General features: G+C 39.3%; 1 protein-coding gene across 3 annotated transcripts in view; it reads right to left on the bottom strand.

Moving 5' to 3' along the window:
* SLC17A6 (solute carrier family 17 member 6) overlaps window positions 1–17,131 on the bottom strand; it is a 40,732-nt gene extending 23,601 nt beyond the window's left edge. For all 3 annotated transcript variants that reach the window (XM_012801409.1, XM_012801414.1, XM_003781185.2), the window contains exons 1-3: window positions 16,168–17,131; window positions 13,112–13,364; window positions 11,491–11,609 (exon numbers count right to left, since the gene is read on the bottom strand). In XM_012801409.1, coding sequence (XP_012656863.1) covers window positions 11,491–11,609; window positions 13,112–13,364; window positions 16,168–16,253 — 458 coding nt within the window. In that variant the 5' untranslated portion in view covers window positions 16,254–17,131. The remainder of the gene's footprint in view (window positions 1–11,490; window positions 11,610–13,111; window positions 13,365–16,167) is intronic.
* Between the last annotated feature and the right edge of the window lie 7,272 nt (window positions 17,132–24,403).

Raw genomic sequence — 24,403 nt, 5'->3', positions numbered from 1 at the left:
GGCTCATTGATGAAGGGTTCTGTCTTTTTGGAAAGGGAATCTGGGTTTCAACAAAGACATGGAAGAAGTAGTGGAACTGAGTATGGGAAAGAATTTCAAGAATATAAGGTTGGCACAGAGGTTTCCAGACTTTAGCATACATGATAATAAACTCGGGGCTTGTTAACATACAGATTGCCACTTGTCAGAGTTTGTGACTTAGCAAGTATTTATGGGCTTGATAATTTGCATTTCTATTAAGTTCCCAGGTGGCTTGTTTTGCTTTGAGAATCATTGGCTTAGCAGAAGTAGATATCCCCCCCCACCCTAGGATATCAAAAAGGGGACAGATATTGGAGACCTAGAATAAACAGAGCTGGACAGAGTGGAAACAGGGACCTTTTACTATGCAGGGGAGAGGAAAGGGCAAAATGGAAACACCACAAATTGAAATTAGATCACTAGGTCAAGAACCAAAGTGAATTTTTCTGACCCAATTTTGACTACCCTTACTTGCAAATTGAGTGGCTGCCATATTTTTCTTGAAGACATTTAAGCAGCATGATATAGAATGAGTTAAGAATACAGTCTGTGGTTACAGTGTGAGAATTAAAGTCCAGTTCTAATTTTTTATCAGGTATGACCTGGGTGGTTTCTCATTACTTAAATTCCCTAAGTCTCACTTTCTCCCTCTGTATAATGGAGGTAAATTTCCCTATTTCAAAGGAATATCATGAAGATTTAAATGAATCAATGATGAAGGAGGACAATGTCTAGTTCATAATAGTTTATAAATGTTACGTGTCATCATATAGAAATTTCTTAAACCTTAAGAGACCTTCCAAAGAATGGTCATGCCTCATCCCTTTCTTCCAGAATAATTTTGCCCTGATTAAACAATGCTAATTCTGTGACAATGGATGCATGGTTGTTCCATGCCAGACTGAAATTTTAGCCACTCAAAGTGGATGAACACATGTAAAGGGAATTCTATCTCCTTCTGAAGTCATACAGAATTTATTGAAATGCATCAAGCTCTCAGTCTATGCCTTAATAGTCCATCTAAAATATCAGAAGGGAAACAAATGACCAACAAAACAAATTCACAGCTTTCTCTAGATCAATATCCTTCTTAGCATCCTCCACCCTCATCCTCAATACTTGTCCACCCTCCTCTCTCTCTCTTTCTCTCTCTCTCTCACACACACATGCCCACACCTACACCTCTTTTTTAATCAATCTCTTTCAGACATTTCTAAAGTACTGTAGATCACTTTTAAAAAATTTAATCCATGAGTTCATATGTTCTCCCATTCTTCCTATTATTTATGCCTCTTCTACAATAGGGTCCAAATTGTCACTTCTTCAAACCCCATGGGGCTAGCAGAGTGCTTGTATATAGCATGTTCTTAAGAATGAGCATCCAATTCCCTTTATGTAAAGACTTTAAATAAGTGAGCTATTATAACATCTTTTCCTGAGATATATAGATAGATATACAGATAGATATATAGATGTAGATATAGATATAGATATAGATATAGATATAGATAGATCTTACTTCTATGAACCTTCTTGATCTCACTTCCCTTTCCAATCAATTGACCATTTGGTTGTTTTTGAGCTATTAATGGTGAGAGGCTATTGCTATGGGTCAATTCTGTCAATTCCAGTCAATTCTAGGAAGCTGACTTACTTTCATCTAGGAACTGTAGGGTGCCTGCTATGGGCTAGAACTCACAGTTCTCCTGTGGATAAATCCTCTCTTGAGCGAGTTGCTGAATTCAAGTGCAGGGCTCCAGTCTGGCCTCATCTTTTACTCTTCCAAGGACACTGGAATTGCCTGAAATTGACTGCCATCACACCAGCAGTTCATCACTGCATCTTCATCAGCCTCTGAAACCATTGGCTCTGCTTTTAAAATTAAATCAGGCGGTAATGCCTCAGAAGTGACATAATATCCTCTCAAGGAACCTCACCATTTATTAATGTTTAATGTAGTTATAAATATTACATCATGCTTACTTAACAGTCATCATTTTTGTTTTCCCTGATGCCAGAAAACAAAAACAAAAGCACTAAATATATTTTTGGTATGTCACTAGAGGGAAATTTATTATATGCCAGGAAATAGTTAATATCCATGGAAATTTTATTATCCCTAACACTAATCTTAACTTTGAATCACATAATTGGGTTCTATAGCCCCACTGCCCTGAAAATAATATCGACAGTCACAAGTTTTTGAAGTTTATTCTCTTATCAAAATACTTGTCTAGCAAACAAAACCAAGAAAATAGATAAATTCTTAAAATTATTAATTTTTTATGCACTTAGCCCACTTAGCTTTTTCCTATGGACTTAGCCCATATTAGCTAATACAGTGATTTTTTAAAGGGAATCTAAGATTAAAAAAAAAAAACTTTAAAAGAAAACACACTGTGAAGATATTTAATAGGAGAAATGTGTTAGTAACCAAGAATATAACTTACTATCAGACAGCCTGTGATTTATAATCCAGTTCTGCTCCTTACTATCTAGTGGTATTTGGAAAATAACTGCTTATCCCTATTCAGATCTCTCATGAGTAAAAGAAGGATAAGAATGCCTTAGGAAAAACACGATGTATGTCAAATTTTAGTTATATATGTACATATTAAATATATCTATTTAGACACAGATCACTTTTTACTACATTTTTATATATTTATTATATATAACTAAATTAGATTATATATGTATGTAATATATAATATATATCTCTATATAACTATATATTATATAATATATAGTAAACATATATATTTAGATGTAGATCACTTTTTACATCTTTATATATTTCTTATATATAACTAAATTAGATTATATATGTATGTGCTATATAATATATATCTCTATATTTATATATAACTATACATTATATTATAGATTACACATATATTATTTCTATTTTATATTTTATATATACTTGTACATATGTTATTCTATTGAATTCTAATTTCATCTGCCTCCTGAAATGGAGAATAAAGCAATTTTGAAGATGGGTTATAGTTTATTTTTTCGCTCTTCTCATCCTCAAGACACATGTCTCTACTATTTATGAAAAGCTGGCCCACCCTGATGGAAAAGCTCTTCTGCCATTCCCCCACTCCTCTCCACCTCACATGGACGGAGGCTGTGTTTTCACTCAGTGAAGATGGTTTTCTATTTTTCCCCACTGTAATCTAAAAGCTAGATTCCACGATTATCTATAGGGAAGGAGAAGTCTGTTTCCTACTTCATCAGGTAAGGTTAGTGACCAGTTAATGCTTGACCTCAGTAGCCCTAAAGAAATGTATACTGTTTGTACGTTCATTTTTACAATCTTGTCATTTGATATTTTGTTCTGGATTTTTAAGGTACATCTTCAATGCCTGTCTGTAAGCTAATCAAAACATTTGATAAAATATCAAACAATAATGCAGTTTATAGGAGGATGTTTTCATGAAATTTGTGATTATAGAAGATAAATTTAAGATTCTATTCAATGTGATAAACCAATTACATGTTAATAAAATTAATCTTTGACTTCTGCTTTATATTATCATGTTTGTTATTATTGGTTTTGTTTTGCCTTTTGCTTTACAATCCATTTCAATAAAGAAACTCTCTTAAGATCTGAACACCACTTCTTCTAAATAAGGGTTAATAACAAGCAGGAAAATAAAAAATACTAGACATTACATTAAAAAGCATTTTATGGAAATAAATACACGTTTTCCAAGTAAATACTTATCCATCTGGGGGCTCTTTTTGATTCTTTTGATTATAAAAGTAGATTTTCTATATCAGCTAATAGATTTATATCACTAATGTATGTATATTAAACTACCCATGAAAAAAATTAGCAAATTACACAAACTTTTTCAGCAATAAACTAACTAAAATAATATTATCACTGAACAAATTGATGAAACTACAAAGTTGGGAATTCAATACAGACAGCTGAACTTGAACTTGTAAGTAGTAAGCTGAATCTCAACCAGGCTGATATTTCATTTCAAATCCTTTTCTTTAGAACTGGCAGCTCAAGCACTTGCTTAAAAACGCACTCCTGATATGAATATAAGTCAAAGGGCATCAGTAATAGAGCTGGGGAGAGGAAAAAAGGGAAATAAGTATATAAATAATATGTAAAATACTAACTATTTCTTAAGAAAAAGAAGAATTAGAAACTAATAGGTGCTTTTAATTTTTCCAAGAACATTATAATCTCTATGAAATGACATAGAGCTATTTGCTTATTAAAGCTGATTTTCAAAATCAGCCCTTTGAAATCCACGTATGATTGTTGTTTTCCTCATGATTTCTAAGGCAGCGAATAACATATGACAATAAATTCATTTTGATTGTTTTCAAGTTAAAGCCTTTCTTCTCCTCTTCCCCTTCCTCTGTTTCTTCTTCTTCCCCTCCCCGTTCCTTTCTCTTTCAAAGAACACCGGTCCTCTTAAAACGGTGGCGAGCTCTATATCACTAAAGAGGTTGGCAAAATCAAGAGATACAATAGTAATCACGATATAGAAAGCAATGCAGCTGCTGAAAATCCACATCACCCACTGGCTGGTGATTAAGAATCAATGCCGCCAGTATTGAGTTGGCTTTGACACTCCCAATCATATTCTTTATAAGGGTCCGTAGCCACACACCCTTGAGTATCAAGCTCACCCCAAAAGGATTTTCCCAGAAGAGGTGGTAAGAACACTGGCGACTTGTCACTTCTACAGATGATATATAGTTTCCCTAAATCGATCAATTCATTTCCATTTGGGCAGTGACTTGTCACTTATCAGGGGACTGGTGTTCTTCACCCCAGGTGTGGGACTAATTCTCTCCTGGAGGGTCTGCAAGAGTCGACTGATTCAGGCTGTTTAATCTATTTAATCTAATCAAATCAGCGCCCGGACACCTCCCTTTATCACATCTGATGCCCCTATTCCTATATTAAAAAAGGAATACAGAGGCACAAGACAGCCCTCTGGGTCCCTTGGTACATCATTAAGTTGTAAAAATGACTTCATCATTCATGACAGAGAAATTAGATGGCCCCAATTGTGGCATATGGCAGCGGGAGAATCGCTCTACCAGCTGCCCACCTGACTCACTCCTCCCTCCAAATCACGGCCCTCCCTTCCAGAAGCTGCCTCTGCATTGCGGTAGCAGAATGCTGCAGCAGCAACAGCAGCAGAAGCCTGCACTAGTAAGGGGTGAGGGGATTGGAGAATGAAAAGAGAGAGAGAAGCTCATGTGGGCAAAGCACGTGCAGGCCCTTGGAGACCCCTCCCCCCTCAATCCATCTATTCATCTGGTGGTAAAAGGCATTTTCTTTTGTCAGAAAAAGAAAGCCCCTTCTGCAATACCCCAGATACCTAACCTATAGGGCCCACAATAGGAAGGGGGCTAGATGTTTGATCAGCAGCTAGATGAGTGAGATAAAATCATCTCTAATCCTAAAAGGCTAGGTGCCTATAAAACATTTCTACTAGAGTAGGATGATGGTCCTCTGCAGCAGGCTTTATGTTCATAGTCTGAATTATTTTCTCCCACAAAAGACATTAGTAAGTATTTCTCACTGGAAGGCTTAAAGGACCCCTTGTTGAAATGGATATTGCAATGGATAGGCAAGCAGAAAGGAAACAAAAATAATAATGGTAGTGTTTGTGTGCATGTTTAATAAGGGATCTTAAATATTTAGTTCTCAGTGCTTATTCCAATAAATAAATAAAACATAGCTTTGTTTTGTTTAGTTTTTTTTTTTTTTTTTTATTTCTGTGAAGAAAGAAAGGCAGAATCAATCCAGTAAAATTGCTCCTTTCTGGGATCCAGACATGAAGATGTTACGGTTAAAATGTCTGTCTTCCTCTCTTTCTGATGGTCATTCTAACCAGGATTTTCCACAAATAGACAAGCCACAATATTCACCTAAAACACACTAAATGTCGGTTTTGTAAATTCAGATGCAAATGCAAACAATTTTAAAACCATGCTTTTGGATTGGTGCATGTTTAAGTATAAATTACTTTTATGTTAGGTGTATAAATTGAGTTGTGAAAACTCAACCAGTGAACCCCCCCCCCCCCAAGGAACAGACTCCTTGTTTTTTTTTGCAGACAAAAGATCTAAATTACCCCTCACTAGTCCCGTTCACTTCTCTGCCATCTTCTAGATGCCCCAACTGTTGAAGGAACGAAGTGGGCAGAAAAAGTTCTATGTACTATGCTTTCTTCTATAGACTAGCATGCTATTTGTCTAAATTGTTATCAGCTGTGGAGTCTGCCCTTTGTAAAGAAAAGAACAAAATCACTCATCTTGTGGCTAAACAGTTTGGGAGCACAAATAAAAATACAGAGCTCCAGAATATTTCTCCTGGAGAAAAAAAAAAAAAAAAAAGAACAAATAAAACTAAGGATCCCTTGGGCCTGCTAAAGGCTTCTCTAATTCAGGGATTTCTCTCCTGGATTTGGGGCATGATCTACTGTAATCACTCATTCAGAGAGCAGATGGCTCAGCCTACTCATGAAAGTGGACTTTGCAGAGAAGTAAATAGAATCAGGCCAAGATGTTAAATTTCAGGGTAAAAGTAACCCGTGATTGTGCATTACCAGACACCTGAGATCTAGCCACAACCCCTTTGCAACCTTAGATAAAACACTATATCTACTGCTCTCAAACGAAGGCCTTGTATTACATGAGCCCTGTTCAGCTCCAGTGTGGGTTCTTCCTGTTATGGGGAGTTCACTGTATCTGCAGCCATGTGTGATCCTTAGTGGCTCACTCAGTAAAGAGCTATTTTTTTCTTTAGCAAAAGTCAAGTTAGAAACCCAAGGAATATCTGACAAGACAAAATGTTGCACTTAGGCATTGAACTCACTTTAAATAAAGGTTAGGGGTAGGTAGGGGGAAATAAACCTAACTTTCAATGGAGAAGTCTATCCTCAGGCTTAAATGGATTTCTCTAAGCCTGGTTAGAATTCAGAGATGGCATGCACTGAATTACCAGCATCTTCTATACTCCTAGCTAAAAATACTTGTTAGGACAGCATTTTAAACCTTCAGATGAGATTTATGACATTTTCAATGAACAATAATTTCAATTGTAAACAACGTGTATGGGAAAATTATTTAAAAGGCAGAAATAGGACCCAGGAAAAAGACTTTAAAATCACAAAGGAAATAATCTATTTGCATTACAAATACTTAATGCAAATTTAAACACCTAAGCTGAATGGTGAGGATTTCCCCCCCTTCTTCCAATTCTTTTTCTTTTTCTTTTTTTTTTTTTTTTTTGAGACAGAGCCTCAAGCTATCCCCCTGGGTAGAGTGCCGTGGCATCACAGCTCACAGCAACCTCCAACTCCTGGGCTCAAGCGAGTCTCCTGCCTCCGCCTCCCAAGTAGCTGGGACCACAGGCGCCCGCCACAACGCCTGGCTATTTTTTGGTTGCAGCCGTCATTGTTGTTTGGCGGGTCCAGGCTGGGAATTCGAACCCGCCACCTTAGGTGTACGTGGCTGGCGCCTTAGCAATTCTTTTTCTGATTTAATATTTTCTTAAGAGTAAACAATAACAGCAACAAGTACTTGGCTTTAGGTACTTCAAAAAACTTCACACATATTCTCTTACTTAGCTGTCCCTGAGCCATATGAGGTAGGTACTTTGATTAATCCTCTTTTACTGAAATACCAAGGAGACTCAAAAGGGTCAAATTGGATTCTATGTCATTCAGTTATGAAGTAACACATGCAGGAGTCTGAACCTAAACAGTTTTGCCTTAGAGCCTAAATCTTCCTGCTTATTATTAAAGCCCCAAAGACCTTGTTGTGATGTGCATTTTATGTATTCAACAAATATCTATCATGGGTCAAGCATGCTTGGAGATGTTAGCAGAACAGCAATGATAAAAGCATGGCCAAGACTACCTGCACTCACAGAGCTTACATGATATTGGAGAAAAGAAAATACTAAAGAAAAAACAGACAAATTAGTAAAATAATGGGATGACAGGTGGTAACTATTATGTAAAAATATTCAAGCAGGGTGGAGAAATTAGGAGGACAGAATCAAGGTATAAAAATGGTAAATAGAGTTTAAATAATATTGTCACCTAATAAAGGCAAGATAGTATTTGTGGTACAGTGTTACATTAAAACATCATTATTTGGGCCAAACTCCTTTGGTATATTTGCCCTTCTACAGTAATGCTCTTTGTGAAAATTATGTTTTTCCCCCACTAAAGATTTGCCCTGGTGTTTAATGCAGGGCAAAAACAGTCTTCACAAATCTCCCATTTGTAAATATCTGAATTACTATAAACCCCATGTCTTGTATTATTTAAAGATAAAATTAACTTGCTACCAACATCTTTTTCATTACTATATTACTATTTTTATTTACTGCATTACTATATTTTTATACTATATTAAATATGTTCTTATCTTAAAAAAGTGCGAGTTTGTAAGGAATTTTCCTTTAATTCCTCACCCTAAGGCCCTCCGAGGAGGTGATTAAATTCTCTTTCCCACAGTGTGCACTAGCTCTTTAAGGAAAGAGAAAGGAAAAATTGATGCAAGAGCCCTCCTCTGGGACTGAGTTTACTCCCCTCCTTACTCTCCTTACCCTTCTCAAAGCAGGAAAGCAAGAATACTTAGAATCTGACCAGGTAAAGGACCAAGAGTTTATATTCTGATCCAAAGTGGGGCTGCCTTTGCTTACACAATAAAATTCAGAAGACAAATTACTGCTGTTTGTTTTTCATTGACAAATCAGCCAGGAGGTGTAACCAGGAGTCATTCCCCCTTGAGGAGCTGTGTCCACACCTCTCAGTTCCTCCACTCTTGTTCCACCCACAACAGTGAGGGCACACCCTTTCCAAAGTGAGTTTCTTTTGCATCTACAGGGAAAGGAATCTGTATCCCACCCAATAATAGGAAATATACGTCTTTCAAACATTATAAAAATCTCTCAGATTTTGTATTTATAAAGAGCCTTCTGAGATAAAATTCTAAGATATTTAGAATATCTTCTAAGATAAAATTGCATTTGCAGGAATGGACACTCACCAACACATTAATAATAGGTTCACATGGGTGATTAAATTATTCATGATTTTTTTGTTATCCTTTCTCATATCATTCTCTTATTTAGTATAAAATACTTTTATGACCAGAAAGCAAATATTATACATGCTTAAAACCTCTTTGCATAGAGGCCTTCAACTGTATTCACAAGGTTTTGCTATATGTAAATTTCATTTGTAAAAAATGAAGCAAATACATCAAAATACGCAGGTGTGATACGTTAGTGTCTATAAGTTTCTATATGTTCAAAATATTTTGTAATGAACTTTAACTTCATTTTCTCAGTCTCATGGAACACCAAATATTGTATATGTAAATATTAAGTTTCTCTCCCTCGAATATTCACTGAAAGATGAATTTGAGTCCAAATAAGAGTTATAAAATTCAGAAATTATTCCTTTGAGGAAAACCTACAACGTTAGAACCTAAGCACCAGTCATTTACTACTAAACAGGACACAACAGCAGCAATGAACGTCCATTTTTGAACAAAAATCAGGATACCTGCTTACTGATCTCCCAGCATTACAAAGAAGAGTAGCTGGAAAATCCCTGGTGGTTTTTACTGGCAGGAAAATGTTAATATTTGGCCAGCTGAATATTTTGGCTATGAAAATATTTTTAAAGGAACCACCATAATGTTCTCATTTGACATCATATTGATTTTTATGTAACATACAAATCTTGTTTTTGGTGACTTATTGGAATTTTATGTAACATAAAAATTCTTGTTGTGTGGTGAATTATTGGAATTTTTTCTCCTAAAGTGAAAATATTTCATATACGTATACTTAGGTTATCTTTCTTGAACATTTTTTTTGCTTTAGGAAATAATTATTTTAGGAAGGTTGAAGGTACTATTGGGATTTGAAAACAAAATGTAACACGTTCATAAATAGGCATAATGAACAGAATATTTTCTTTACAATTTTTTGCCTGATATCCATTTTTCTTTTAACATATCACATCATATTGGGCTCTTGCAGAGAGTTAATACTTTCATCTTAAATTGAGTTTTTTGAAAAAGAATATTAGCCTCATAGTTGGCCTGAGTGCCAACCAACCCTGTTGTCCAGTAAAGACGAGATCCAAAAGGCATCGCTCCCAATCTTTTACACTTCCCTCCCAACATTTCCAAGATCTATCCAAGAATCCTTGCCCTAGGTTAATTACTCCTGAAATTAGTTTCCAAGAATTCCTCCCCAGGAGGTCCTGAGTAAAACCTTGGGGTTGAAGACGCTCTAGTGAAAAGGACGGTGAGTTGCAAAGTCTTTGGGATGAGGGTGATTTAAGTGAAAGGTGGAGAGGGCCCAGGTTACAAATGGAGACACGTGACCAGTCGTGTCCAGTTATAATCTTTTTCCTCTAAAATGTAACTTTTGGTGGGAGGGAGAGGGGTACAATCATAGGTGCGAGGTCAAGGTCAAGGAGTAGGGTGCCGGCCCCATATACTGGAGGTAGCGTGTTCAAGCCCGGCCCAGACCAAAAACTACAAAAAAATAAAAAAATAAAAAAAGAATGACCCTAAGTCTTTATTTTGCGTCTCTAAATTGCAAGAACTGGAAGGGCCGGGCGGGTACATTTGTCCTATGCAGGTTGAACAATTAAGCCTTAAGAGCATTTAGTTTTGTTTATCTGGACACACAGCCGGAACAAAGAAAGATACCCAAGGCCTGCCGGTGTGTTGAGGGGGCTCCTTGACAACCCCCACTCCATCAGCGCTTATACCTTAGGCTTCCCGGTCTCTGCAGGTGGCGCTGGGAGCGCTCCCGTAAGCTGCGGTTAGGACCCTGGCTGCGGCCAAGGCAGGGGCAAGAGGCCTCTGTACGCGGCTGAGCACCTCCCCCGCCTCCCCCTCCTACCCAGAGGAGCTCATTAACAGGTGGAATCGCACCCCTGGCGCCAGAATTCCCGCTTGCCTCCATAGAAACAAATCCTTCAGACCAGAGCACCACCTGGGCGGGCTCCAGTCCGGGCATTCGACGTGCCCTGCCAGGGAGTCAGCAGCCCGGGGTTCCCAGGCACCCAGGGGACGCTTGGGAGAGAGCACAGCATGTGATACCCCCCACCCTCAGTGCACTGGGCTGCACTGCCCCAGCTCAGCCTGCTCCTCTCCTGACTTCCGCTCCTATCTGGGGCTATAAGGCACGTCCACCCTTTCGCCAAAACACGTTTCAGCCACAGCAACAGAGGGGAAGAGAGCCTGGGCAGGTCCCAGAGAGCCTAAATCCTTCCAGGCGCTTTATTCTGGAATGAAGCACCAGCAGTGTGGCAAGGGACTAGACCTCCCCCGGGAAGGAGTTCTCAAACCCCCTGGGCTGTCTACCCTGCCCCCAGCTTCCGCTGCCTCTACCTAGTGTGCAAATTTGCGCCTCCAAGCTCTGACCCCTCGGCGTGTTACCTGTTGGCTGCCAGCCTAGACGCGATGTAGCCGCCCGGAATCTGGGTGATGATGTAGCCCCAAAAGAAGGAACCATGGATCATGCCCACCGTTTCCGGGTCCCAGTTGAATTTGGCTTTCTATGGAAGTAGGAAAAACAAAAGGGGAGAGAGAGAGTCAGTGTCAAAGATTCACCTTCAGTGGTTGGCGGGCCAGAGCCTTAATGGTGGAGAGCGCTTCTGGCATTGGGGGTGGGGAGTAGGAACAGAGGTGCTTTAGTTTTCGTTTCCTAACAAAATTGCCCCTTCGGAATTAAGAAAAAAAAAAAAAAAACTTGTTCTCACTAATGAAATTTATTGGGATTTTGCTAGCGAGGCTGGGCACCCTGGCTTTGCTCCCTGCTATTGGCAGGCAGATGGGAATCACCCCAAAAGAACGAGTAATTCTCAGGGCCTAGTCTTAGAAATTTGAATTCCCCATAACGGCATTTTTTAGCCAGATGGAGACTCCTGGCCAAGGTCCTTTTAGTGGACACAGTAATCGGGTGACTTAGAGAATGCAATCCAGCCCTCAGGACCTATATAGGGAAATTCTGGAAAAGGAAAACAGGGACCCAGGGATGAAAGGTGCGGGCTCAGAAGCGCCTGGGAGAAATACTGTTCCTGGGAATGGGGATGGGTCGCAGGCCCGAAAGGTTTAGAGTGACCAGGTGACTTGGGGGTGGTGAGGGAGGCATTATTCAGGGGTTGTAATAAGTACCGGATAGGGTATGTCTGAAGGTCAAGTTCTAACTCCGCCCTGGCCAGCCCCGGTGGCTCCCCGAGATGACTCAGTCTCCAAGTAACCCCAGCGAAATACCTGCATTTAGAACTTGAGAGAATTGATCCCATCCCGGGAGGCGCAGAGAGCTGGGGACCCTTTCTTTCTCTTTAAATAACGTTTCAAAACCAAACGCCTTTGGCGGGGTCTCCCGGATTCCCCAGAGGCCGGTTGCGCTAACCGCTTACCATCCACAGAGCATTCCCTATTGTTCGGTCTACTTTATGGTCGCTCAGGTCTCTAAAGCAGGAAGTCGAGACCCACGGGTTTCTATGACCTTGACCAGACCCTGTCCTCTCTAAGTGTCACTCCCAGCGACCCAACACTCTCCCGCACCTGCGGCTTCTTTCCCCGCCTGTGAGGTAGACCCCTGAAGACCTCTCCCCTAACCTGCTGATGGGCTTACAGCTAACTGGATTTCTGTTTACGGTTCTGTTTCATTTCTAATATTGAGAATGTTTTGGCGGGAATTGGAGGAAGTCAGGGGAAAAGGAAAACTAATACATTATTCTATTCCTCTGAATAAAAGAATATTTCGATTGAGCTTTAGCGGAGGGTCGTTATCGATTTCTTGTATTAAATCACGCTTCACAAACACCTGGTGAGCTAGACCCTATTTTCCTCTTTGCAAACGAGGAATAGAAGGCACCAACAGCCGAGCGAAAAGACAGGTGACACTATTACAGAATGGCAGGACCAGAGAGAGGGGCTGTGGGAGCAGCCAGGCCTCCTGCAGGGTCAGAAAAACAGGAAAACGGGGCTCGGACAGGCGCTGTGGCTTCGCGAGGCCACCTAGCCGGCAAGCCGCCCTGCCGTTGCCCACCTCCTTGATGACCTTGCCCCCTCGGTGGATGGTGCTGTTGTTGACCATGTCCACGATGGCCACGCCCAGGTTGCAGCGGATGCCGAAGGAGATGCAGAAGCCCAGGCCGCTCATGATGGCGATGATGTAGCGGCGCGGCAGGCCGAAGCACGTGCAGTCGCACAGCGGAGCCTTCTTCTCGGGCACCTGCAGGGGCTTCCCATCCTCCGTCAGCTCGATGGTCTCCCCGGTCTCCTGCTTCTTCTCCAGCACCCTGAGTGGCAGAGCGGGGTGGGGGGCGGGGGAGGTCAAGGACGCCCGGGGTTAGGCACCCGCGCCGCCCGCCCACTCTAGCGTTCCCGGACGCTTGGGGCTGCGGGGAGGGCCGCTGACCTCACCCCTCCCTCAGGGGTTCGGGAGGTGGGCGCCACCAAGCTTCGCGACCTCTCCTGCTCGCCAGCATTCTGCCCTTCCCCTCCCGCCACCAGGTCGCTTCAACTTCAATACCTTTAGGCCCCAAACCGTGAGTCCCCCATTCTGTCGGGAGCGACATCTCGGCGCCTTGATTCCCAGATACAGTCTGCTAGGGCCTCATTTTCTTGCAGGCTCTGCAGTTTGTTAGGGAAGAAGTGACCGGAGCCTCCTTTGCACCTGTGCAGACGCCTCCCCACTCACGCAGGGTCTCACCCCGCGGCTGGCAGGTGAAATCCTGCCACCCGGCCTTCTGCGGGCGGGCCCAGCCACAGCCCCGCACCGCAGCTATCTTCTTTTTAACTAATTTGAGGCTTTCTTTCTCTAGGCCGCCGAGATCCCGCCCTGCAGCTGAGCTCAATTGCCCGACCCCAGGACTAAGGCCTCTCCAGGCCGGCGCCCAGGCGGGAGAAGGGCCGAGAACGCTCTCCGACTCGGTCAGGAACTCTGTTGCCCTTTCCTCCACCCCCAGGGTGCCGATTCAACGCTCGCACTACCATTACACATCTTACTTTTTTTTTTTTTTTTTGACTCGAATAGCAGACAAAGACCTTCCCAGCATATGGCGACACCTAAGCTTCCTACTGCCAGAACATGAATAATTAATTATTCACAGTCTTGCGTCATTACTATCTCGGCTACAAACACTGAAAAGTATCATGGGCCCATTTCCAAAGACATAAAATACGACACCCAGATAAGCAAGCGAGCCCCCCCCAAATAAACTTTTGTGAGACTTTCCATCCCAATGTGGAAGATTTCAATTAGAAAAAAATTGTCTTAGATTTTCCCAAGATTTCACTCATCTGATTCAATTCTTTGCGGGCTTTGGTCCTTAGGATACAGAAAGGGGAGAGGTGAAGGCGAACACGGAGCGGAGCTGTGGAATGGTTTTGTTAAAAGGTGGTGGTGTTTCTCTAGTCCACACCATAAGCGTGAAATTTCTATTAAAAAAAGAATGTGAAATGTAACAGTATCTCCATAGCCCCTTGGGACTGATACTTCTGATTTTTTTTTAAATAGAGGCTTTTCGTTTATAGTTTGCTCATAGTTTTCCAATAAGTTATGTAATTATTTTTAATCGGTGCCCTTTTAAATGATGTATGCACACACAATCGCTTTCACACACACGGGGGAAAACAAATGAAATCTTTAGATCAATTCTGAGAATGCATAGCTGGGGATGTTGCTGTCAGGCAATTTGAGATTATGGAAAATAATATCAGACTTCCAAATTCCTAAACTATCGTCTAGGAAATAGGTCATACAGGAATTTGCAGCTAGGTTAAGGCTCATTCTTAAAATCCAGGCAAAATTTTAGAAAACACTGCAGTTTATTTATACTGGGAGGAAAAAAAAATCAGCCTCTGTAATTTTTTTTTTTTGCATTCCTTTTATATGCTCAAATATGCAAAGTTGAACTCTGCATCTGAACTCCCCACCTGATGGCGGATGGGCTGGGAATGAACAGCCCTTTCCCAGGTAGCAGCGGGACTGCAGGGCCCTTGCGGTATCTGCTGCCGCAGACGCAGAGGTGCATAACCTTCCTACACGAAGCCCACCAGAACAGAAGAGATGTGAAAAACTGGAAAATGCATCGGTTCATTCTTTACATTTCTTACACATTTACAACGACTTCAGCTTCCCACATGAGAATATTAGTGATCTCTTAAAATCGTTGGTCTTTTTATGTTTGCCCTCTTTTTTATTCTCCTTCTGTTCAGAAGAATTGTATCCACATGACATACTTAAAATTTTTTAAAGTTGTGAACCGTAGCCTAATTGGCACCGTGACTACAGGAGTATACAATTTAAGAAAAAAAATATTTCTAGATCAAAGTAATTTTGCTAGTTATTATTCTGGTGGTTCTTCCATGTACTGTGAATTTACTATGCAAGAAATGGACTTCTAGGAGAAAGCAAATAATTAAGGTCCATATAGACACATCCATATATACATATATATTTTCAGTTTCAGAGAGAAGAATTACTTCAACTTCAGCTGTCAATTACTGATACATTTGGATTTCTCTTCATTCAATTCAGAAGAAAGATTTCATTGAGGGATTTTTCTACGATGACCATAAAACTGAGGTCTAATTTTTTGTCCTTGTTACTACTCTTTGGAATTTCTTGGTTGATTTTTTAGAGGGTTGTGATTTTTATTCATTTGTCTATATCAAAGCGATTTGACTTGAGGTATCTATAAGAAGAAAAAAAGGAGGAAAGAAAGAAAGAAGGAAAGAAAGAAAGAAAGAAAGGAAGGAAGGAAGGAAAGGGTTTGTTCTTTGAACAAGTGCCAGTCATTTCTCAATTGTAAAAAAGGATAAATCCCGGGTAGGAAAAATGAAAATCTATCAGCAGGTACCGGAACAAAAATCTCTCTTACACACACACACACACACACACACACACGACAGGTTCATTTAGTCCAACATTCTTGCATCAGTAAGCAGGTTTCCAGAGCAGCCCCTACTTTAGCAATGGACAGCAAAAAGACTTTCTGATCATATTACAATCTCTTTGAGCAACCAGGGCTTACGGAAATGGCCCTGCAGATCTTTTCATGCTGAGCCCCAGGTAAGCATGGGTTTGCTCTCTCTTACCTGTAGATCTGGCCGAGGGATTTTCCTGCAAAATTCTTTAGCCCCTCTTTTCCGGGGGCCAAAATCCTTTGTTTTACTGACTCCATTCTTGCAAGGACTGTTCTCGGCTCTTGCCAGATTTAAATAGTGATGGCTATGAAAGGCGAAGGCTGCGCATATTGTCTCAATCGCTTTAAGGTAGTTGTGGGCTTTTTCTCCTCAGCAGAATGTGATTGGTGTGCCTCCAGCAAGAGTGCGAGTGAGAAAGGGGAGGGAGAGTGAGAATGAGAATACAACAGAATAGCTGCCTGCAACCCACGGTTTCCTAATAGGAGAGTTGGTAGACACAATCAGAAAGTCTCATTGGAAGGGGAGGATCCGGTGGCAAAGAGCGCACGCAGTGCCATGGTATTTGGGCGGATGCAGAGGAGTGAATCCTGGTCCTGGAAGTCGGTCCGCTGCAAATCAGCGTAAATTCCCCAGTTAGAAGGCTTAGTGCTTTCAAATCGGTTGGCTTTTAGACGAAGGGGACGAATTTCACGGAATCCTTGTGTAAGGGCAGCGTCAAAAGCATAGTACTTTGTAAAATGGTGTCTTTGCTGTGAGGAACAGCACACGTTCAAAACTCAGGGGAGCGTCTCAGGTCTCAGGTGAGCAAACGCTGCTCCTAGTTTTTCCTCCCTGCCCGTGACCTCCTCCCATCACGCCGGCGTAACTCTGCTCTGCGGTAGAATCGAATTAAGATGGAGGAGGCTTGCTGCTTTTTGAGGACGTGAGTAAATAACAAGACACACGGTTCTGATTTGGGCAGCGTCTGGGAACATTTTTTTTTCCCCCCACCGGCTGACAGCGCCGGTCTGGGCGGGTCTCTCCGCAGAATGGTTCAGCACCACGGACAGAGTAAGTTTCAGGAAAAGGGGAAGCTGCTTTTGGCTTGCAAGGTTGCCAACTTTCTAGGGGAGCTGGGCGGATTGCCCTGACCAAGGACCATACTGGGGCTCTTCAGGAACGGATGCTATGGAAACCATGTGGGAAGATGTCATCATCTCTAGAGTTTGCAGGGAGAATGGTGCATTCAGCTCTGCAAGGGAGGAAGACTTTATTAAAAATTGACAAGCTACTTCTGGTTTGCTACATTTTGCCCAGCATGCTGACGCCAGCTATGACAGTGTTGCAGGGGGAAAAGATTGCAACATATTTCACTTATGTTAGCGGTATTCTAGCACACCTGGGCTCCCTTGAATATAAAACGTATGCACACAAACGGCATCATTTTCTTGTTCATGTGTTTGTTTTAACTCCTGATAAGAAAAGGAAGGAAGGAAGATAAGGAGGGAGATAGAGATAGAAAGAGAGAGAGCTAAAGTTAGAGGTGTGAGAGAGATGCAAAAAAAGAATGACTGTAACCTCAGGACACTCTATTAAATAAAAGACAAGGAGTTTAATAAAAATCCATGGGAATTGTAAGCTTTTTCATTTACTAATGTACAGTAGGATACTGAAATGTCAATACACTGATGAAACTTGTGACTATCCCTTGGGCTTGTCAACAAAGTATAATTGATTTTAAGCTTTAATTTGCATACATTCCATTCACCTATATATTTACTTCCCACCACCTTCTTGCAAAATGGAAATTTTGGAAGGCACTCATGTAAGACTTTTGGTTTTTCTGTATAGGTGTAGCATCAATGAAATTATTTCATTAAGCAAAGCAAGAAAACAATGTTAAATTAATGTGAATTATTAATGCCTTTCGCATGAATCACAAACCTCTTAGATGCTCTTCAGACAAAAGCTTACAAAATAGATCGGCCTTGAACCACATTCTCAAGGTCAAAATCTTGAAGGTCATCAAAGCCAAGGAGAGGAGTATATTTCACTTAGGGTCCCTGGCAGGAAATCTCAGAAGTGTGACTCGAAGTACACTATATTAGGAATCATGTAAAAATATTTTCTAAATAGTTCAAATGAGATAGCAGATATTGTACTCACTGAATGAATAGCTGAGAAAAAGTCAAAAGTACCTCTCTGCCATTATTAACATTGATAGTTGTTAAATTATATTTCATTATAAATTATAACAAAGACAGAATAATGGAGCATCATTCTCTTATTTTGATAAATATGCATTGAATATATATTTGCAATAAAACAGTAAATTTGATTTTTCTAAGACTCTGCAATGCCTCAAGTAATATAGATTTCCAATGAAGATGAAGTAAGAAGAAGGGGCGAAAACTTATTCATCTACCTCCTTGCCAACAAAAGATTTACACTGCTTAAGACTTTGACTCATCTAGGTGCTTTTTCAAAATATATGTTTTTTAAAAATCTTTAGTGACTAAATGTATTGCATTTTATTTATTTAGTGATATATATGATTTTGAAATTCTGTAAAGTTATACAAAAAATAGACTTATAACAAATATCTGTGAAGCTGTGGTAGTGGCATAAAAATGATTTTTCTAGGCACCCCTGCTGAAGTTTCACCACCCACGACTAGAAATATAAACCACCAGTAAACATGATGGCTAAATCTTCACTATGCATAGTTGAGAGAACATCAAGTGATACAACTCCAACTTTAAAGCTTTGCTTCTAGGGTAAAATCATTATATTCACCTTTATGGAAATGAATGTCATCTAGGTCTTGATTACAGGGTGAGTGCTTGGATCAGAATAACTGCTAATATTTATTAATTCATTCTAAAAATATTCATGGAGTGCCAAGAATTACACTGGGTCTGGGAATGCCCCTGAAAGCTCTCACAAACGACATGGGAGATAGACGTATAAATACAATTACAAATAATTATGGGTGAAGTTAAATAAGTTAAATAACCCAGCCTGAGAGGGAAAGTGTATGGAAAATACTTGAAGAGGCAATATTTCCTTGTATATCTTAATACTTTGAAAGAAATTCAGTCCTTTAAAGATGATGGCAGCCCAGTGGAGTTTGGCCAGGAAGGATGGTGGTAGTTGGATATGATCCCAGCCAAAGGAAACATCTTTAACAAAGTGATAAACAAGGAAAAATGTTGCATGTGGAAAAGTACAAGAATTGTTACCAGGCTACATGAGAGTGAAGAATGCCATGTAGGCTATGCTTAAATTAATAGCTGCTCCCAAGGTAAGAGACACATTCTCAGGCACTATTTGCTAACCCAGCAGATATTATTCATCTGTAGTCCCAAGTTGCAAAACACTGAACATGTATTTTGTGATCCTCAATTTATCAAATTTATCCTTATGTATGCAAAGAAACACTAGTAGTTATAGCATGCTATAAATTCAGCAGTATTTAAAAAAGCCTTCTCTTCTCTGGACACCTTTCTCTTTTACCCCTAATATCTTACATTCAATTTTAACAGTACCTTAAATTGCATCATTAAACAACTATTCCTCTAGAGGAAGAATTGTTCCTCTTCCCAAGCACCGTGAACAAGAAAAGGAGAAGCTTTCATTGAATATAACTAATGCGGCTCAAGCGGCTAAGGCGCCAGCCACATACACCTAAGGTGGCGGGTTCGAATCCCCAGCCTGGGCCCACCAAACAACAATGATGGCTGCAACAAAAAAATGGCCAGGCGTTGTGGTGGGCGCCTGTAGTCCCAGCTACTTGGGAGGCTGAGGCAGGAGACTCGCTTGAGCCCAGGAGTTGGAGGTTGCTGTGAGCGTGATGCCATGGCACTCTACCCAGGGGGATAGCTTGAGGCTCCGTCTCAAAAAAAAAAAAAAAGAATATAACTAATGTAGGAAAACATTACAACGTATGAATGGCCTTGACTTACATGGTGATCTAATTTATTCCCCCAAATTATTATGTAAACTAAAATAAGTTTGTTTCATGTTATTGAGAAGGAAAGTGACATTTAAGAATGGCCTGGAGTCACACAGATGAGAGAACATCACAGCTTAGAGTAGTTTCACAAGTTAAAAATCTTATTAAAATACAGATTCTAATTCAATAGGTCTAGAATGGAACTCAAGATTTCAGAAATTCTAACAAGTTTCCGAGATTGCTTGTCCAAGGATCACACTTGAATACCATCAGCTTAGAGGCTGGAATGTGAAATCGGTTGACCTGGGTTTGATTTTGGTTCTAACGATTCTCATCCCTGCAACTTTGAGTCAGACATTTAATTAGCATTAACAGACTTCAGTCTCCTTACTGGTACAAGTCAAGGCTTGTAGTGGGCAATCTCTATCATCCTTTTGACTTGTGAAATTCTACGATTTTTCATTATTTTATTCATTGACGTAAAATCTCTTTTCCTTTGTTTCTCTCTCCTTAAGATCTTTCCATTATAATTGTGCTAAAAGGCTAATAAATACACTGGGAAAAGCCATTAATATATAAGAATGTGTTCTTTTCTCAAAGTTCTATCCTCTTACTGTTAATATTATTTTACTGTTAATACTTAGTTTTATGTACAATTATTTAAATAATTTCATTCATAGTCTCTTTTTGAAATGTAGATATTACTCAACATCAATGTAATAGGTTTATATGTATTTGTTCATACTATTTCTTTGTGAGGACATACTCTTGAGAAATCATTTAAATGTCTTGCAAATGTTGCCCTCTGGTGGAAAGTTGTGTTAAAACTTTGGACACAACAGTACTTATGTAATTGGACCTATTGTTTCTTTCTTTTTTCCATCCTTTTAGGTATTTGTTAAATTTACATATAAAAATATTAAGTCACTTTTATGGGTAACACATTAGCGATTGCCTTACCTGTCCAGGTAATAAAAATATTTATAAAAAAGTTGGTATTCTGAGAATCCCTGAGTCAACAAAAAGTTACTTTTGTGAAGGAAATATCATCATATTTAGGTTTTAGAAATGGCTTGATAATCACATAGGAAGAATGGTTTAAACTTTCTAATCCACATAGATTAAATTATGGTAATTTTATAAATATTTAGAAATAGTAGTATAAATTTGATGTTTTCCTACTCATCAACAAAAAATGTATATTTTAAAGGGATCATATTTAAGATTATTAGAAAATTATTTCTATGGTATTTATATGGCAAGTTTATTTTAAACATGCCTCAAGAACATACCTCAAGGTGGTGACAGTGACTGTACTCCCAGCTACTGTGGAGGCTCAGAAGGGAGGATTTATGGAATCCAGGAGTTAGAGGACAGTTTGGGCAAGATAGCCAGACTCTGATCCCCGCCTCCAAAAAACCCTCAAGATGACTGATTCTGAAGCTATTGCAAATAATACATTTTATGTTTATCATTTTAACAAATATGCTCTCAACTACTGTCTTCTGTGAGTTGGGCTCTTCCCTGGGATATAGTAAATGAACTCAGCACAGTTTTATAGCTTTTTATATTACATTTAGAGAGTGTATCTTCCTAAAGAGGAGACTGATTTTAAAAGCTTTTTTACAATATGGCTTTATTTGACATTGAATTCCTGAGTAAATGTTCACTCTAATAATTACATATTTCTTTCAGGTTGAGGCTATACAAATAAGCTCTAGGATTCATCTGTGACTTTTTTCTTATCAAGGGTTTTTAAGCGGACAATTTTTAGTTCAGCTTTATTTGATTTTACTTTGCAGTGTTAGCCTCAGAGACAATGTCCAAGAAATTATCATTATGCAACTTTCTGAGAGCTGGCTAAAAGAAATAATTTAGTTTGTCCTGAGAACCACATCTATGTACACGACTCAATATTCTGCACTGCTCTATTTTGTAAGATAGTATAAGATATCTTCTGATTTCTCTGTGATCTATGTGTTAAAAAAACAGAAAGCAGAAGATTTTAGGTGAATGTACATTGGTACCTCAAATGTATATTTTAACGACCAAAAATGTTTGTACATAATCACATATGCAAGGTGTCCTTTTTGTGTGAATCTACTGTCTGTATTTATTATTTACCACAAGATAAATCTGAACATCTCATTCAGTCTTTTCTTTCTGTACTCAGAGAAAAATAAATTTAACCCACGCCATTGTGCCTTGGGAAAATAGAACCTTTAAAGTAAATAGAGGCCAAACACTGTTCTTCTAATGCCAGAATAGTATTCCTAATTTTGAGTTCCACACTATACATAAAGAGTAACAAGTCATTGTATCATAAGGACATTTGTACTAGACTGTTTATCACAGCTCAATTTACAATCACCAAAATAGCAGAATGTCCACCAACCCAGGAATGGATTAACAAGCTGCGGTATATGTATACAATGGAATGCTATTCAGCCATTAAAAAGAATCTCCATCTTTTTTAATGACTGAATAGTGTGAAGTTGGAACATATTCTTCTTAGTAAAGTATCACAAGAATGGAGAAACAAGAATCCAATGTACTCAATTCTAATACGAAGCCAGTAGATGATCTAATACAAACCTTCATGGGAGAAAAACTCAGATCAATTCAAGGAGGGAGGCAAGGGATCAAGAAAGCAGGGAGAGGAGAGGAGGGAGGGGAATGGGGGACTACAGTGTATGGCACACCTCTTGGGATGAGACACAGTTATAGGAGGGACTTTACCTAACAAATGTAATCAGTGTAACCTAATTCTTTGTAATCTCAATGAACCCCAAACAATAAAAAAGAGAGAGAGAGAGAGAGAGAGTAACATAGTAACTATAGCAGTACTTTGAAAATGTTGACCTCTTTAAACTCTCAGATTGGTGGGACCACGCCTATGGTTCATCTTACAAGGGTACATTCGAATCTTTCTAAATGTAGAATATAAATGCCTTAACACGATAACTAAGAAAATGCCATGAAGGCTATGTGAACCAGTTTGATGAGAATATTTCAAATTGTATATAAAACCAGCACACTGTACCCCATGACTACATTAATGTACACAGCTATTATTTAATAAAAAAATAAACTCTCAGATTTTTCGTAAAGCAAAAGTCATAATTGTATAAGGGAAGATGGGGAAAAATTAAGAATAGGAATGAAATGCAACTCTCTACAATAAAAGAAATATATACTCTAATATGAGGGAGACCAAAGTGGAGATCCCCAGGACCTATGGTATTTTACAAATAAACAAATAGATTTGATGACAAATAATATGTCATATTATTTGTACAAGACAAAATCAGACCTGATTGAAATATCTCTATCCTGCACTTCTGATTCTCTTCCTCTGGCTACCAAAAGTTTTTTGTAACACCGTGGAATACTACCTTCCTTGAAGGAAGAATGCTAATATTATTGAAATCTACCACCTGGCTATAAGTCCCTAGAGATTTTTTATTTAAATTCCTGCTAATTTCTAAGTTACTTAAGCTACCAGAGGCAAAGGATGGGGGCAGCTCTACTTTTAAAATATTTACAGTGACATTTTCCAAAGCAAAGATCTGAATACATAGGCTTTCAATGAAACAGAATATTTAAAATCCGACATTTCATTGCTATAAACATGCTAATCTTAATTTTGAAGTAAAAACAAGAGACAGTGGTGATAATGATTTTCTAACTTCTGCCCTCTAGTGGTGGAAAAATACTTTTCCCATGCAAAGGTCAAACCTAAAAGATTACAATTATTTGAAAGTCAGTGGGTAAACATATTTCCATTGAGATATATATGTGTGTGTGTAGATGTATGTGTGTGTGTGTATGATTGGTCCTCCTACAAAGAAGAAAAAGACTTTGATAAATCATTATTGAAAACTTTGCTGCTACTTACACAGCTTTCTGTGCCTGCTTGTGAGCTTACAATGATAAAGATCTGGTTATACTGTGGGAAGAGCCACAGAGGGCACATCCTACTGTATTGAGTGTTCATTCCATCTTTGGACTCTGAGTACCAATTCTTGTAGTCTTTAATTGTGAGGAAAGAGTCAAAAGTCTGAAACCTCCTAGACTGACCTTTCAAATTCTGAGCCAATCAACCTTTTAAATTAATATTTAAGTCTGTTTCCTTAAATATTAAGCAGAACATCCACTACTTGCAACTGAGAGAATTTGATGTATCATCTAAAAGTATTTTTTTTTTTTTTTTTTTTTTTTGGCCGGGGCCGGGTTTGAACCTGCCACCTCTGGTATATGGGGCCGGCACCCTACTCCTCTGAGCCACAGGCACCGCCCTATCTAAAAGTATTTGATGGATGGATTAATGGAAGAAGGATGGATAAACAGAATCAAGGTGTAGAATATAAAGGCAAAACACTGGAAAGAGGGAGGAGTCATGTAAAAATAATCATAGAATAAAATATTAGAAAGACAGAATAGGCTCAGGTCAAGGAAAGCCTTGAATTTCAA

This window comes from Otolemur garnettii, unplaced genomic scaffold (assembly GCF_000181295.1).
Source record: "Otolemur garnettii isolate 467f Iridium unplaced genomic scaffold, OtoGar3 scaffold00001, whole genome shotgun sequence".
NCBI lineage: Eukaryota > Metazoa > Chordata > Mammalia > Primates > Galagidae > Otolemur > Otolemur garnettii.
Note: the sequence above shows the minus strand (reverse complement) of the source record. Positions and strands in the feature narration are given on the sequence as shown.